The sequence below is a fragment of the Leucoraja erinacea genome, chromosome 15 (genome assembly GCF_028641065.1).
Source record: "Leucoraja erinacea ecotype New England chromosome 15, Leri_hhj_1, whole genome shotgun sequence".
NCBI classification, from domain to species: domain Eukaryota; kingdom Metazoa; phylum Chordata; class Chondrichthyes; order Rajiformes; family Rajidae; genus Leucoraja; species Leucoraja erinaceus.
Window position 1 is genome coordinate 21,815,926 of NC_073391.1, and position 15,624 is coordinate 21,831,549.

The 15,624-nt window shown below is 40.4% G+C and overlaps 1 protein-coding gene across 1 annotated transcript in view; it reads left to right on the forward strand.

The window, feature by feature from the left end:
• habp2 (hyaluronan binding protein 2) overlaps positions 1-15,624 on the forward strand; it is an 88,316-nt gene that overhangs the window by 17,233 nt on the left and 55,459 nt on the right. Inside the window, exons 6-10 of the mRNA XM_055647460.1 lie at positions 1,692-1,808; positions 3,800-3,916; positions 6,244-6,415; positions 13,538-13,632; positions 15,053-15,332. Of these exons, the coding sequence (XP_055503435.1) occupies positions 1,692-1,808; positions 3,800-3,916; positions 6,244-6,415; positions 13,538-13,632; positions 15,053-15,332 (781 nt within the window). The remainder of the gene's footprint in view (positions 1-1,691; positions 1,809-3,799; positions 3,917-6,243; positions 6,416-13,537; positions 13,633-15,052; positions 15,333-15,624) is intronic.

Sequence of the window (15,624 nt, forward strand, 5' to 3'; positions counted from 1 at the left end):
GCCATTTGGCCCATCTTGCCAACACCGACCAGCATAGAAACATAGAAACATAGAAATTAGGTGCAGGAGTAGGCCATTCGGCCCATCGAGCCTGCACCGCAATTCAATATGATCATGGCTGATCATCCAACTCAGTATCCCGTACCTGCCTTCTCTCCATACCCCTTGATCCCCTTAGCCACAAGGGCCACATCTAACTCCCTCTTAAATATAGCCAATAAACTGGCCTCAACTACCCTCTGTGGCAGAGAGTTCCAGAGATTCACCACTCTCTGTGTGAAAAAAGTTATACTCATCTCGGTTTTAAAGGATTTCCCCCTTATCCTTAAGCTGTGACCCCTTGTCCTGGACTTCCCTAACATCGGGAACAATCTTCCTGCATCTAGCCTGTCCAACCTCTTAAGAATTTTGTAAGTTTCTATAAGATCCCCTCTCAATCTCCTAAATTCTAGAGAGTATAAACCAAGTCTATCCAGTCTTTCTTCATAAGACAGTCCTGACATCCCAGGAATCAATCTGGTGAACCGTCTCTGCACTCCCTCTATGGCAATAATGTCTTTCCTCAGATTTGGAGACCAAAACTGTACGCAATACTCCAGGTGTGGTCTCACCAAGACCCTGTACAACTGCAGTAGAACTTCCCTGCTCCTATACTCAAATCCTTTTGCAATGAAAGCTAACATACCATTCGCTTTCTTTACTGCCTGCTGCACCTGCATGCCTACCTTCAATGACTGGTGTACCATGACACCCAGGTCTCGCTGCATCTCCCCGTTTCCCAATCGGCCACCATTTAGATAATAGTCTGCTTTCCCGTTTTTGCCACCAGATGGATAACCTCACATTTATCCACATTATACTGCATCTGCCAAACATTTGCCCACTCACCCAGCCTAACCAAGTCACCTTGCAGTCTCCTAGCATCCTCCTCACAGCTAACACTGCCCCCCAGCTTAGTGTCATCCGCAAACTTGGAGATATTGCCTTCAATTCCCTCATCCAGATCATTAATATATATTGTAAATAGCTGGGGTACCCCACTAGTCACTGCCTGCCATTGTGAAAAGGACCCGTTTACTCCTACTCTTTGATTCCTGTTTGCCAGCCAGTTCTCTATCCACATCAATACTGAACACCGAATGCCGTGTGCTTTAAGCATGTCCCATCTACACTAGGCCCACCTGCCTATGTTTGACCCATATCCTTAATAACATGAAACTTTCAAGACACTGACATTTAGAACAAATACACGTTAAATTCCAATCAATAAAATGTTGGTCCGAAGTTAAAAATTTAGTTTAAATCAAATTCTAGATGGAGGGAGAAGGAACCAATAGTCGATCCAAAAGATGGAGTTTATGCTGCAATTGCCCCAAAGGACAAATACCAACTTACATATTTACATTGTTTGTTATAAAATCTATCCTCATTTATTTAATTAATCAAACATTAACACATTTCAGAATTGTAAAAAAAACATGTAGGCATTTTTATAAAACCTATTTACATTTTTACATGCTTTAAGTTAGAATATCGTGTCTGCACTATCAGTAAAATTTATCTTTTAGGTGATAATAATTCAAAATAAACACAAAATAATTTATTTAAACATTCATCCACTGATATAAATCCACAATAACATAATTGAACGCTGAACATTAGCATACATTCTGCATTTTTTTTTGTTTTAGTGAATGATCCTTGCAAGAAAAACATGTGTAAGAATGGAGAATGCATTATCCAGTCCAACCCACCGTATTATAAGTGTAAATGCAAGCACCCATATGTATTACCTACATGCAAAAAAGGTAAGACATGTTTCATTATGAATCAAATAATGTATTGCAAACTAAAAAATAAAATCTGAACTCTCTCGTATACTGAGGATGAATTATTGATCTTCCAACCTACCCCGTTACATTCCTTACACTTTATTATCTGCATTTTCTCTGTAACTGTATGGTATGGTATGGGGCCTTATTTGTCACATGTACAGAGGTACATGAAATTCATTTTTGGACTTAGTTCAGTGCAGGTATCACTATATTGTATATAAGCACTTAGATGCATCTTGGATAAGCATCAGATACAGTACAGGTGTATGGCAGTAGTACACTGAGACAGAATACAGAGTCACCTGTTTGGCGTCATTTTCAAGTCCCAGTTGTTGTAAGTGCTAGATTCTTGACCTGACTACCAAGGTCCATTGTCATGGCGGCATTGCAGATTCAGCCTGGCCAAGAGTAGCCATGGTGGCCTCCGCCACTGCTCCAGCACTGTAGTCCAAGTGCGGTTGGCTTCTTGGAGCGGCATCTGATCCTGCCACTTCCCAAGTTGTTGCAGGGCTTCTAGCGGCCCACACCACCGTTGAGGCAGCACACTGCCTTCACCTACCGGCCCAACGTCCTCCTCCTATCACTCTAGGCGGGTGTGCCAGGTCTTCCAGGTGGGTTCCAGTCACTTTATATGACTCTGTAAGTTCAACCTTCAGCTTCCTGTGCGCTCCCAGAATAAGGTCCACGCTTGTCCAACCTCTCCCTATAACCCATGCCCTGAAGTCTGGAAAGATTCTTCTCTGCACTCTTTCTAACTTAATGGTATCTTTCTTACAGAATGGTTACCAAAACTGAACACAATACTCTAAGTACGACCTCACCAGTACTTTGTACAACTGTAACATAATGTCCTAACTTCTATACTCAAGTCACTGACTGATTAAGCCAACTTGCCAAAAGCATTTTCATTACCATATCTACATGTGATACCACTTCCAGGGAAATATGTACTAGTACTCCTAGATCTCTCTTCTCTACCAAACTCCCCAGGGCCCCACTGTTCACTGTGAAGGTCCTGCCCTGGTTTGACTTGCCAATATGCAATACGTCACACTTATCTGACAAACTCCATTTGCCATTTCTCTTGTCCACCTGCCCAGCTGAGTAACATCCTGCTGAAATTATCGATAGCCACCTTCACTGTCCGCAATACCACCCATTTAGTGTCATTTGCAAACGTATTATTCATGTCTTGTACTTTCTCATCCACACCGTCGATGGAGATGACAAACGGCAGTGGTTCCAGCACCAGCTACCGAGGCACACTGCTCCAGGCCTCCACTCTTCCACCACCACCCTCTGCTTCCTACCGTTAGCCAGTAATAAAATCAAAATTGGAACAATCGCCTTGATTTTCTTGTCTGTGACACCTGTCCATCTTCCATTTCAAAACTGTCCGGCTTCACTATGGTTTTTTTTCCTTATTTCCCTTTTCGGGATAAATTGCCTTCAAATTCCTTCTTGAGTGTGTAGTCTGCACAGAGTCAGAAACATACAGAGACATACAGTACAGCATGGAAACAGAGTCTTCAATTCATCCATACTGATCAAGGCGCCCATCTACGCCGGTCTCATTTGCCCATGTTTGCCCTACTCCCCTTTGAAGCTTTCCTATCCAGGCACCTGTTCAAATGTCCCTTAAATGTTGTTATTATATGAGTTGACCTTCCCACATTTACCTCTTGGATCATTTAATATCTACTTTCATATATTTAAATTGAATCAATCTTTTGTTATGATTATGATTAAGCACCAATGTTTATGATCTATTCCCTCATCTTACTTTTCTCAATTGTCTTGAAATATCTGTTTGTAGGTTTTGATGGTGAATGTCTGTTATCAGTGTTTCCCTTCACAACTGAATGATTCCAGTTATTTCCATTCTTTTTCTAAAATTCCAGTTTTGTTTCCTGCATAATCTTTCTTTTCACATGTGTTTCTTTTTGCCAATTTTGTCTTTCAAGCATCTGCACCATGTAATCCTAATCCGTGTAAAAATGGAGCCACATGCAAAGCTGGGAAGAAAAAATCCTTCACTTGTAACTGCCCTACATCATTCAGAGGAGAGCTTTGTGAAATTGGTAATGTTACTAATCTAACTAGTTGGAGCTGATGTCTTTAAAGTTTAAAGAAATGTCTCGACCCAAAATGTCAACCATTCCTTCTCTCCAGAGATGCTGCCTGAGCTGCTGAGTTACTCCAGCTTTTTGTATCTATCTTTTTCTTTAATCTAAATTTCTTTAATCTAATTCAGTAATAGTAATACAGGTAACATAGTTTTTCTTCATTACTTACTCTTATTCAGAAAAACTGAAGAATAGAAACTTTGTTAAATTGAACAGGCAGATCGCTCAGATACTGAGAACACAGCAAACCTTCAGAGAGTTGTGAATTCACCCAGAGAGTTGTGAATTTGTGGAATTCCCTGCCACAGAAGGCAGTGGAGGTCAATTCACTGGATGAATTTAAAAGAGAGCAAAGAGCTCTAGGGGCTAGCGGAATCAAAGGGTATGGGGAGAAGGCAGGCACGGGTTACTGAGTGTGGATGATCAGCCATGATCACAATGAATGGTATTGCTGGCTCAAAGGCCAAATGACCTCCTCCTGCACCTATTTTCTATGTTTCTATGTTTCTATGTTTCTATGTTTCATTTCATTGTCCATTTCTTATTGCTAATCTTTATTCTAACAATAGGTTAAATCTAAATGTAGTTGTACAGGATCTTGGTGAGACCACACCTGGAGTATTGCGTACAGTTTTGGTCTCCTAATCTGAGGAAAGACACTCTTGCCATAGAGGGAGTACAGAGAAGGTTCACCAGACTGATTCCTGGGATGGCAGGATTTTCATATGAAGAAAGACTGGATAGACTCGGCTTGTACACGCTAGAATTTAGAAGATTGAGGGGGGATCTTATAGAAACTTACAAAATTCTTAAGGGGTTGGACAGGCTAGATGCAGGAAGATTATTCCAGATGTTGGGGAAGTCCAGAACTAGGGGTCACAGTTTAAGGATAAGAGGGAAGTCTTTTAGGACCGAGATGAGAAATCATTTTTTACACAGAGAGTGGGAATCTGTGGAATTCGCTGCCACAGAAGGTAGTTGAGTCCAGTTCATTGGCTATATTTAAGAGGGAGTTAGATGTGGCCCTTGTGGCTAAAGGGATCAGGTGGTATGGGGAGAAGGCAGGGTTGGGATACTGAGTTGGATGATCAGCCATGATCATATTGAATGGCGGTGCAGGCACGAAGGGCCGAATGGCCTACTCCTGCACCTATTTTCTATGTTTCTATGTTTCTATAATATGGCATAGAGTTTCACTTAAATTATCTCCACGACATTGGCTTTCACCTACAGTGAAAGGCATTCTCCATTCACCCTCAGAAAAAATATTCCAAAGCATCACAAGGTATTTAACTTTAAAAGACTAAAATCCAATCTGCAGTTCCTTCTTAAACATTATTTAACTTTCATATGTGTTTTAGTTTTGAGATACAGCTTGGGGACTGGCCCTTCTGCCCACCTAGTCCATGCCATTCATCGATCACACTAATGCCATGTTAACCTGGAATCTTGGAAGATAAAATCATGAGAAGAATATTATCTTTAGTGGAGATGTTATGAAAAGACTAAAATCCAATAATCTTATGATTGATGCCCAGACTTCATCAGTTAACCTGGATCCGTAGATCTAGTTCACCACACTGTAAATGTATAAAGCTGCCAGATCTTCAGCAGAACATTCTATAGCCTGATGAAACATTTAGAGAGCAAATATTCTACAGCAAATATCCATTCTTTCAGTGGAGGGTATCTCGTTTAGAAGAAATATCCATGTTTGATTTAACCCATGGGTCTGTATTAAAATAAGACATAAACAATATTAAGTTCCTTTCCATTGGAATTGCCAGCAATAATTTCTGAACACAAATCATTTCAAAGTTTTCAACTATTTGAATCTTTAAATACTTTGTTCTACCCACACAGGTGGCAATAAAACTTATGCATCACACACATAGAATTTACTCTTTACAGTAGATTTGCAGAAATCACTGTTGACTTATGTGTCAGATTTTTTTGAAGCATAGTCAGACCTGGGAAATTCTATACTGGTGCTCGGATACAATTACTTCCTGCTCTTGCTTACTTTTTGGGCTTGGCATCTTCATACACATGACAATTTTTTCTGATGAACTTAACACAAGTTCTAGATAGACACAAAATGCTGGAGTAACTCAGCACGTCAGGCAGCATCCCTGGAGAAAATAAATAGCTGATGTATCGGGTCGAGACCCTTCCTGAACCCGAGTTCTATTACCTCCAAAATAGTTTTCACAAAACAATATATTTGAACTCAGCGAAGCTCTTGTTTATGTTCTGTTCATTTATGCTTTCTTTTTTCAAAGCACCAAATGAATGTTACCAGGCTAATGGTGTGTCGTACAGAGGTCGTGTGAAACAGACGGAACAGGGGAAGAAGTGCCTTCACTGGAGCTCTAACTTGCTGCTCAAAGAAGCCATTGGTACTCACATGCAAACCCCCAGCAAATATGGCATTGGTGATCACAATTATTGCAGGTATAAAAGCTCAGTTGGTCTTTTTCCACCAAGATAAAAACCAACATTCCAGGTCTATAAGTTAATATTTACTATTACTCCCTCTTAACTTTTGAACCATTCGAACATAGACTTCTAAATCAAATACCAAATTTGGGGGAAAGTTCAATATCTGACTAGAATGGTAGATTTGCCAACCTTTTTTTAAACAGCATTCAGGTGGAGAACATGATTAGTTTCAAAGGCAACATCTTTTTAATAAGAATATTCACAAAATAGCTCAAAATTTCCCGTAAATGATTTTCCACCACAGAATGTTTTTGTGTGAATCGAACATATTATCGAGTAGATATATTTTTTCTGCAGATTAATGTCAGATTTATGTGATCAAATTATTTTATTGCGGGTTGATAATCACGTGTGAGGTTGTAATTCATTTTATTCAAAACACAGGTTCAAGGATATCAGAATTGAATGATGCATCAGTTTTAATGCATACTGACAATTTCCATTCCTGGTCATATTTCTTATGTTGCATCAGGCAGGACTGGCTCAGCCTTGATCTTATTGAATGGCAAACCAGGCTCCGGTGCTGGTTGACCTAATTCCCCACTCGTGTCTCTCATGTTCTTGTGTTCTTAAAGTGCAGTTCTAGGGTTATAGAGACACAAAGCTAAACCACGTGGAAACAGGCTTGTTGGCCCAAGATGTCCAACCAAACTAGTCCAACTTGCCTACGTCTGACCCATATCCCTATAACATTTCCTATCCGAAAGGGTTTCATGAGTTATGTAGGGTTATGGTGGCCATCTGTGGGAAAACAACTTAGCTTCCCTTTTTCAACCACAGGAACTGTCAGGTGATTTGGAAAGACATTGTTCATAAGAATACAATTGTATGTGTTGAAAGAAATGATGGTCCAGTGAGCAAGTGTTAGTGATCCCCAAATATGCCAGAAACAAAAATCAATAAACAAATTAATGTATCACCGATGTCACAGATCACACATGGAGTATGAAATTTGCAGCAAGTTCAGCATTGTGTACAGTAAGTCAATTTTATCCAGGTGGAGCAGACAACATGTGTAGGAGCCTTAATAGATTATATTTTCTTCAGTTCCTGCAATTGAACATTGCAAAAAGGATTTAGGATAAAGACACAAACTGCATTTATGCATGAAAGGTAGAGACAGGGGATGAAAAGCTCAGTTGAACGCATTCTACATCATAAAGGCTACATTTTGTTCAGGGTCATACTGATTAGTATTGTGATGGCTTCTGCACAGATTGCCTTGCCAGAAATCCACACAGAGAAGCAGCTGGATATGGTTTATAGCAAAGCCATAGTCATTTTACATTGTTTTTTTTAATTCATTAATGGGATTTAGCTTAGTTTAGATATATTGCATGGAAACAGGCCCTGCGGCCCATTGAATCCACATCGACCATTAATCACCCCTTCACACTAGTTCTATGTTATCCCATTTTCACTTCCACTCCCTACACACTAGGAACTATTTACAGAGGCCAATTGACCAATAAACCCGCACGTCTTTGGGATGTGGGACGAAACTGGAATCCACCCGGTGGAATCCCATGCGGTCACAGGGAGAATGTGCAAACTCCACATAGAAACCACCTGAGGCCAGCATCTCCCGCTCTGTGAGGCAGCAGCATTACCAGTAGCACCACTGTGCTGCCCTTAAATGTTAATGGTATTTATTGAACATTCCTAATTGCACCTAAACTGATGAGAGATTTAGGCGCCAACCACAATAACAGGCCTGGAGTCATACAGTTCAGTTTAGATTAGGACAACAAGAGTTCCTTCTTTGAAGGCCTTAAATGAAGGTTTATAAAACAATGCAAAGGTTTCATGATTACAGCTACTGAGCCTAGCCTTTATTTACATTTCTTGAGTAGCATGGAGGAAATTAAAATCTAACTGTTAGCTTGGTAACCACTGAGCTACCATACTCTGTGACCTTGTCACAGCCAAAACATACCCCATCCTACATTAAACTACAGAAACGCAGCACTGAAAATAGAACATTTTATGTAAAGATGCAGAAATATATCAACATGTCATCCAAAATGATCATTAGAGAAAATTCTAGGTAAGTTAACCAGTTTACTTCTGTTAAATTGTCCTGCAAAACGAATCAAAAAAAATCTCAAGCCCTCTTAAAGCAATGATCATAAGCTCCACTGTGTTTATTCTTCATTGAATATTCTCTCATTTTTCAATTATTAATCTGTTCTAATGGCCTCTGGTGCCCTTTCAAGCATCTTGAAAAGTGTTGAAGAGAAAGTTGAGGCCATCATCAGAGACAGAAAATCCCAAAATGTTATCGAGCTCCAGTAGTATCTGGGACTGATCCGGTCGGTAGCTACAAGACATGGCTACTGTGTTGACATCTTCAGCAGCTATTAAGAAACACAAGCCCTGATGATGGGGCGAAAAGCAACATGAAGTGTAAACTCAGCAAAGATTCATTGGGGTGTATGAGGATACCACCTGGGAACTAACATCCCCATGCTATGCTTCTATTTATGAAGTCAATGCAGTGCTTAACTAGGTTATGACAATGGTCTTGCATCAAATGCACTGACCTAAAATGAAAAAAAGTACTCTTGGATAAAGGAGGAAACTTTGGTAATTATATTCAGAATTAAAGGGATTCATCAAGTTTGTCCAAGTAGATTGTGCATGTTGGTTACAGACCGCAAACTCTATTGGCCATTTTGGAGTCAAGGTATGCTTTTCACATGAAAGTGGCATTTAGGATGCTCTCAATTCATTGCCAATTCATCTCAAAATTACCATGATATTGAGTAGAAAGTATCTAAGAAAGATGCTTCAATGGATGTTCTTTGGAGACTACCCTGCAAGGAAGAAAAATGAATATAGAAAATACAGTTTATTTTATGGAGGAGATGACAGATGACTCCCCAGATACAGCAATGGAAATAGCTGAAGGTGCACAAAAAAACTATTTTGAAGCAAGCACTGTATGTGAATACGCTTTAAGCGGAAGGATTGATTCAGGCATAGATCTGAATGAAACCATGGACATGAATGAACCATTTCATTGTAGGTGCTATGAATTATCCGCCGATCAGTGTTGACTATTCCTTTTGTTCCTCATTACCCTGAGCTGTAAATGGGGAAGCAGAAAATCAGTTTACATGGTCAGTAATATATTAAATAAACAGTTTATGTCAGGTTGTTAGTACCTGCAGTTGACATATAGTATTTCTCATGAACTGCAGGACAACACGAGTCACAATCCAGATGAAATGTTAATAAATAGAAACTTCAGAATGTAGAATGTTTTGTCTAATCCAATTTGAAAGAGGAAATGGATAAGAGACAGTCAAAATTGGAAAAGCAGGATGACTTACCAATAAGGAGAAGGGCTTCAACCTGCATGAGTTCATGTACTAAAAATTCCCAGCAGGTCAAAGATGAGACATTGGGAAGAAAGTGAGGGTGTACAGATCTAGGAAATTTTCTCATGAAAATTGGAGAGAAATTTCATGAAGTCCACATTGACAGCTTAATCCTGGAGCACGGTGCAAGGAAGAACCGAACAGAAGATTGACAATGATTTGGAAAAGACTCCAACTATAATTCAGGAGGAATCGACATGTGATAAATTTGACAAGAGTCAAGATGAGGTGACAATATGAACTCCAGGGATAGATATGAAACACCAACAAAACCCAATGACACTACACTGAATGATGTACACCAGCATCATGGCAAACATTACCGAGCACAACAACTGGTCACTCAGTTTAATTCTGAAATATGTTAAATCAGTATATGGTTTCTTTCATTTAACAAAAAGGGAAAGTGAAGTAGTGTATTAAATATTGGTTACAAATGATGATTAACATTTCAAGGCTGTCACTGCTCTAAGTATTGTGCATGAGACAAACTGCTCTCTCTGTGTAACAATGCTTTATTGATTGTTCCTGGGACGTGATTTGTTAAGCTCCTCATGTTTCATATACTGTATAGTAGTCAGGTTGGTACAGCGCAGCAGGGTGATGCAGCAGTAGAGTAGCTGTCTTATAGCGCCGGAGACCCGGGTTGGATCCTGACTATGGGTGCTGTCTGTATGGAGTTTGTACTTCCACCCGTGACCACGTGGGTTTTCTCCGGTTTCCACCCACAGTCCAACCACGTACAGATTGTAGGTTAATTGACTCTGGTAAAGTTGTAAAATTGTCCTTAGTGTAGGATAGTGTTAGTGCATGGGGTGATCGCTGGTCGGCATGTACTCGGTGAGCTGAAGGGCCTGTTTCTGCGCTAAAAGTCTAAAGGTCAGTTTGAAGTGGACATTGCTTGAGATGAAGACCCCACTGAGAGGACAAACTCCACATCCACTCTGAAACCAGCCGTATATCTGACAAGAACCGGATAGGTATAGAAACATAGAAAATAGGTGCAGGAGAAGGCCTTTCGGCCCTTCGAGCCTGCACCGCCATTCAATATGATCATGGCTGATCATACAACTCAGTATCCTGTACCTGCCTTCTCTCCATACCCCCTGATCCCTTTAGCCACAAGGGCCACATCTAACTCCCTCTTAAATGTAGCCAATGAACTGGCCTCAACTACTTTTTTGTGGCAGAGAATTCCACAGATTCACCACTCTCTGTGTGAAAAAAAAATTCTCATCTCGGTCCTAAAAGACTTCCCCCTTATCCTTAAAATGTGACCCTTTGTTCTGGACTTCCCCAACATCGGGAACAATCTTCCTGCATCTAGCCTATCCAATCCCTTGAGAATTTTGTAAGTTTCTATAAGATCCCCCCTCAATCTTCTAAATTCTAGCGAGTATGCCGAGTCTATCCAGTCTTTCTTCATATGAAAGTCCTGCCATCCCAGGAATCAGTCTGGTGAACCTTCTCTGTACTCCCTCTATGGCAAGAATGTCTTTCCTCAGATTAGGAGACCAAAACTGTACGCAATACTCCAGGTGTGGTCTCACCAAGGCCCTGTGCAACTGCAGTAGAACCTCCCTGCTCCTATACTGAAATCCTTTTGCTATGAATGCTAACTATGATTTGCTATGATTCACTTTCTTCACTGCCTGCTGCACCTGCATGCCTACTTTCAATGACAGATGTACCATGACACCCATGGTTGCATCTCCCCTTTTCCTAATCGGCCACCATTCAGATAATAGTCTACTTTCCTGTTCTTGCCACCAAAGTGGATAACCTCACATTTATCCACATTATACTGCATCTGCCATGCATTTGCCCACTCTGCTGCCCAGGTTATCTGCTTTGATAACCTGAGGGCTGCTATGAATCTTTAATGTTCCACAATAGCTGACAGTGTATCTGTCCTCCTCCCTATTCCTTGCTGCTCCTTGCCTGCTGCTCCTATTTCACAATCTCATTGACTGATGACTGCAGCATTTGCAGTGGATCTAGTCTTATGTTTGGAGGGAATGAATGGTGCAATAAGCAGAATGTTTCTCATTTGCTCACCTGCGAGGTAACTGGAACAGCCAAGTCATAATTAATTATATCTCTGGCATCTAGTCAACCCCAACAGCATGAACGTGCATAGAACCTTAGCACTTGTGAAACAAGAATGCCACACCAAACAATATTTGATTCTGTGCCAAACAGAAGATATTAGCATCCATGCTAAAGGCATAGGATATAATTGCCACAAAAGTACAAAATTATGAAAGAACAGTGGAAACTTTTAAATATGGAATGGTGGCACATTGACACAGCAATAGGGTTACTACCTTGCAGTGCCAGAGACCCGGGTTTGTTCCTGAATACGGGTGCTGTTTGTACGTCGTTTTCACATTCTTCCTGTGTCCGCGTAGGTTTTCTCTGGGTTTGCAGGTTAATTAAAATTGTACCTATTGCGTAGGATATAACTAGTGTACAAACAATTGCTGGTCGGCCTGGACTCGGTGGGCCAAAGGACCTATTTCCATGCTATTTCTCTAAAACAAGCAGCAGAGGACCCTTCGCTATTCAAGGCACCTCAATAGTGTTGGAACATTTAACACTGAGTTTTGTTCAACGCCTGGAATCAAAGCAGTGCGGTTATTTTAGTGGTTTGTAAAACCAAGGGAGACCACAGTTGAGGTCTTGGAGGCATGTGGAAGCAGTTCAGAGGGCAGTAAATGTGAGGCAATGCTCATCCAAGTGACAGTAAACAATGGTGTGTGGGGTAAATTGGCCCCAATGTAATTTAAGGCAGGCAGCAGGTTTAGATTGTGTTAAGTTCTGGTGTAGACTCCTTTGGAATAGTCTAGTCAAGTCTTGGCCATGTGTTTCAAAAACAAATGACCAGTCTAAGTCAAATAGGTACGTATGGATATTCTTGGTGACACTTTCAATATGTGGCCAGATGTTTATGCTGGGTTCTAATACAATCCCATATTTGCAAACAAACTGGTTCAGCCTCAGACCTTTACCAGGAAGGGACCTAAAGTGTCGGTCAAGAGGATTCATCACGGGACTGGTGTTACTGATAGTCATAGAGTTAAAGAGCCTTACAGCATGGAAACAGGTCCTCAGCCCAACTCAGCTATGCTGAGCAAGATGCCCCATCTAAGCTCGTCCCATTTGTCTGATTTGGTCCAAATTCCTCTGAACCTTTCCTATCCATTTTGGCTAATGACATTTCTAATGATCCAGTGCTATGTATCATAGAAGCAGTGCAGCAATTTTGAGGCAGAAAATTATCATAAGAGTTGGTGAGGTGTCATCAGCTCACATCTGAAAAATGAAGTTGTGTTTTCAGCTGAAGGCTCGAAGGAGCAAGATGTGGAAAATAGGAATACGAAGAGGATAAATTATTGGAGGGGGTGGTAGTGAGAGGGACATGAAAGCTGGTTACAGAATAGAAGCTATTTCCCTGGCGACAACTGAAAGGATAGCAGTGGAGTCAGATGAGCAGTGCCTGATCACATGGATGGCAGGGAGATGCATGAAGGAAGAAGATGTGGGCAAGCAAACAGAAGCAGCTGATAACGGAGACAAACTCACCTTTTGCAAATAAACTTTTAGAAAGTTATCACTCCAACATTTTAATTAAAATCATTTATGTTATCAGCTTGAACAATAAAGATTCTTCAAAATGATGTACTTTCAGAAATCCTGATGGTGATGAAAAACCTTGGTGCTATTTTAAGGAGAAGAACAATAAATTAAATTGGGATCATTGCAACATATCTCAATGCGCTGCAGGTATGTATTATCTTAGTTTCCTTCATGTTCAAAAATAATGATTCATTTCCATTTGTTATATGATTCTGAAGGTATAACCATAGTATTGTCTAACTGAATGAACATTAACTCAGCTGTATCAGAATGAATATTGTAATTAATCCTTTGCTGGTTACATGCTGAAGATACAATGCTAACTATTTCAAATTAAGAGGTAGAATTGAATAAAAATCCTTTCATTTTTTCCTTAAACTGATCTCATTAATTGGAGAATGAGGGATGTAACAGGTTCAGAGGATTTTCTTAAATCCCTTTCAATTTCACTTGGTGAGATAACAGAGCAGGACAAAGGAATTAATATTCTTCAATTCTTTGCTATCTGAAAGACCACCTGTTTGTTCATTTATTTGAACCCTCGTGTCAAATTGGTAACCTTTTTCTTGAGTGGAAACCTGTTAACAACCTGCCAGTATGTTCAAAAAAGGGTCTCAACCTGAAACGACACCTACCCATGTTCTGCAGAGATGCTGCCTGACCTGCTGAGTTACTCCAGCAATTTATGGCCTTTTGTTCCTGTTTTCTGCCTGTATGCAGGAAGTGATTGGGAATAAGCCAACAAAGCCATGATAAATGATGGACAATTTGAAATTCATGAACAGCAGCTTCCATTCACACCTCAAGCAAAATAACTTGCTAAATTGTCACCAATTATCCTTCAGAATGCAGTTATTGGCTAATCTCATTGCTATTTTTATCATTGCTATTGTTGGCTAAACCCATCAATGCCTCTACTTCCTCAGAAAATTGCAGAGAATCGGTATTTCAGAGACGACTCTTTTGAACTTCGACAGGTGTACTGTAGAGAGCATATTGACTGGTTGCACCACAGCCTGGTTCAGCAACTTGAAAGCCCGGGAGCAAAGACGACTGCAGATTCTGGTTTACACCGAAGATAGACTCAAAATGCTGGAGTAACTCAGCAGGTCAGGCTGCATCTCTGGTGACATTTCTTCAGACACTACTATTAAACATGCTGCTATTAGACACGCTATTAAAACTTGTGGCCCTTGTGGCTAAAGGGATCAGGAGGTATGGAGAGAAAGCAGGTACAGGATACTGAGTTGGTTGATCAGCCATGATCATATTGAATGGCGGTGCAGGCTCGAAGGGCCGAATGGCCTACTCCTGCACCTATTTTCTATGTTTCTATGTTTCTAAACACTAAACCCTCCCGAAAGCTCTGAACTACATAGACTTGGGGACATTGGATTTGTCTTTTTGTACTATTGTTTGTTTGTTATATGTGTGCATACATATGTATATATGCATAATGTGTATATGTATATATATACACACACATATGTGTGTGTTCTGTTTTATTGTTCTGTTTGGGACATAGGACAATAAAACACCTTAACTCTGTACTGTTTCTGCACTGTAGCATCTGTAACACAACCCCATCGGCCAGCAACAACCAGACCTGCTGCCCGATCGACTACCGCTCCTTCCACAGCTGTACCCTTCCAGTGTGGAGTGCCGGAGGTCGGAAATGTCACGTTCAAAATCTTTGGAGGGAAAAGAACAGTACCTGGAAAATATCCATGGCAAGTGTCTCTGCAGCTGAAGAATCGTGTTGGACTCTATAAAGCAGGACATCTATGTGGTGGAGCATTGATCAAGCCATGTTGGGTTCTCACTGCTGCACACTGCATTCTTTCACAGTAGGTATTAACTTCTTAAAGATTGTCAAGTTATCTTCTTTGATAGTAGCATATTTTCACATTTTGTAAGATATTTCTTAAGTTTAGTTTCTACTACAGCTACCTACTTGACTCACCATGTAAAATACTATAGGCACTGAAAATGTAATGTAAACAAGGAAAAAATGGAAACGATGAGCAAATTAGGTAGTATCTATGGGTTAATATAATGTTTTAATGGTGCAATGGCTTCTCATTGGGAATTTGATGATCTTTGCAATAAACAAATGTTAAGATAATGGAAAAAGGAAAA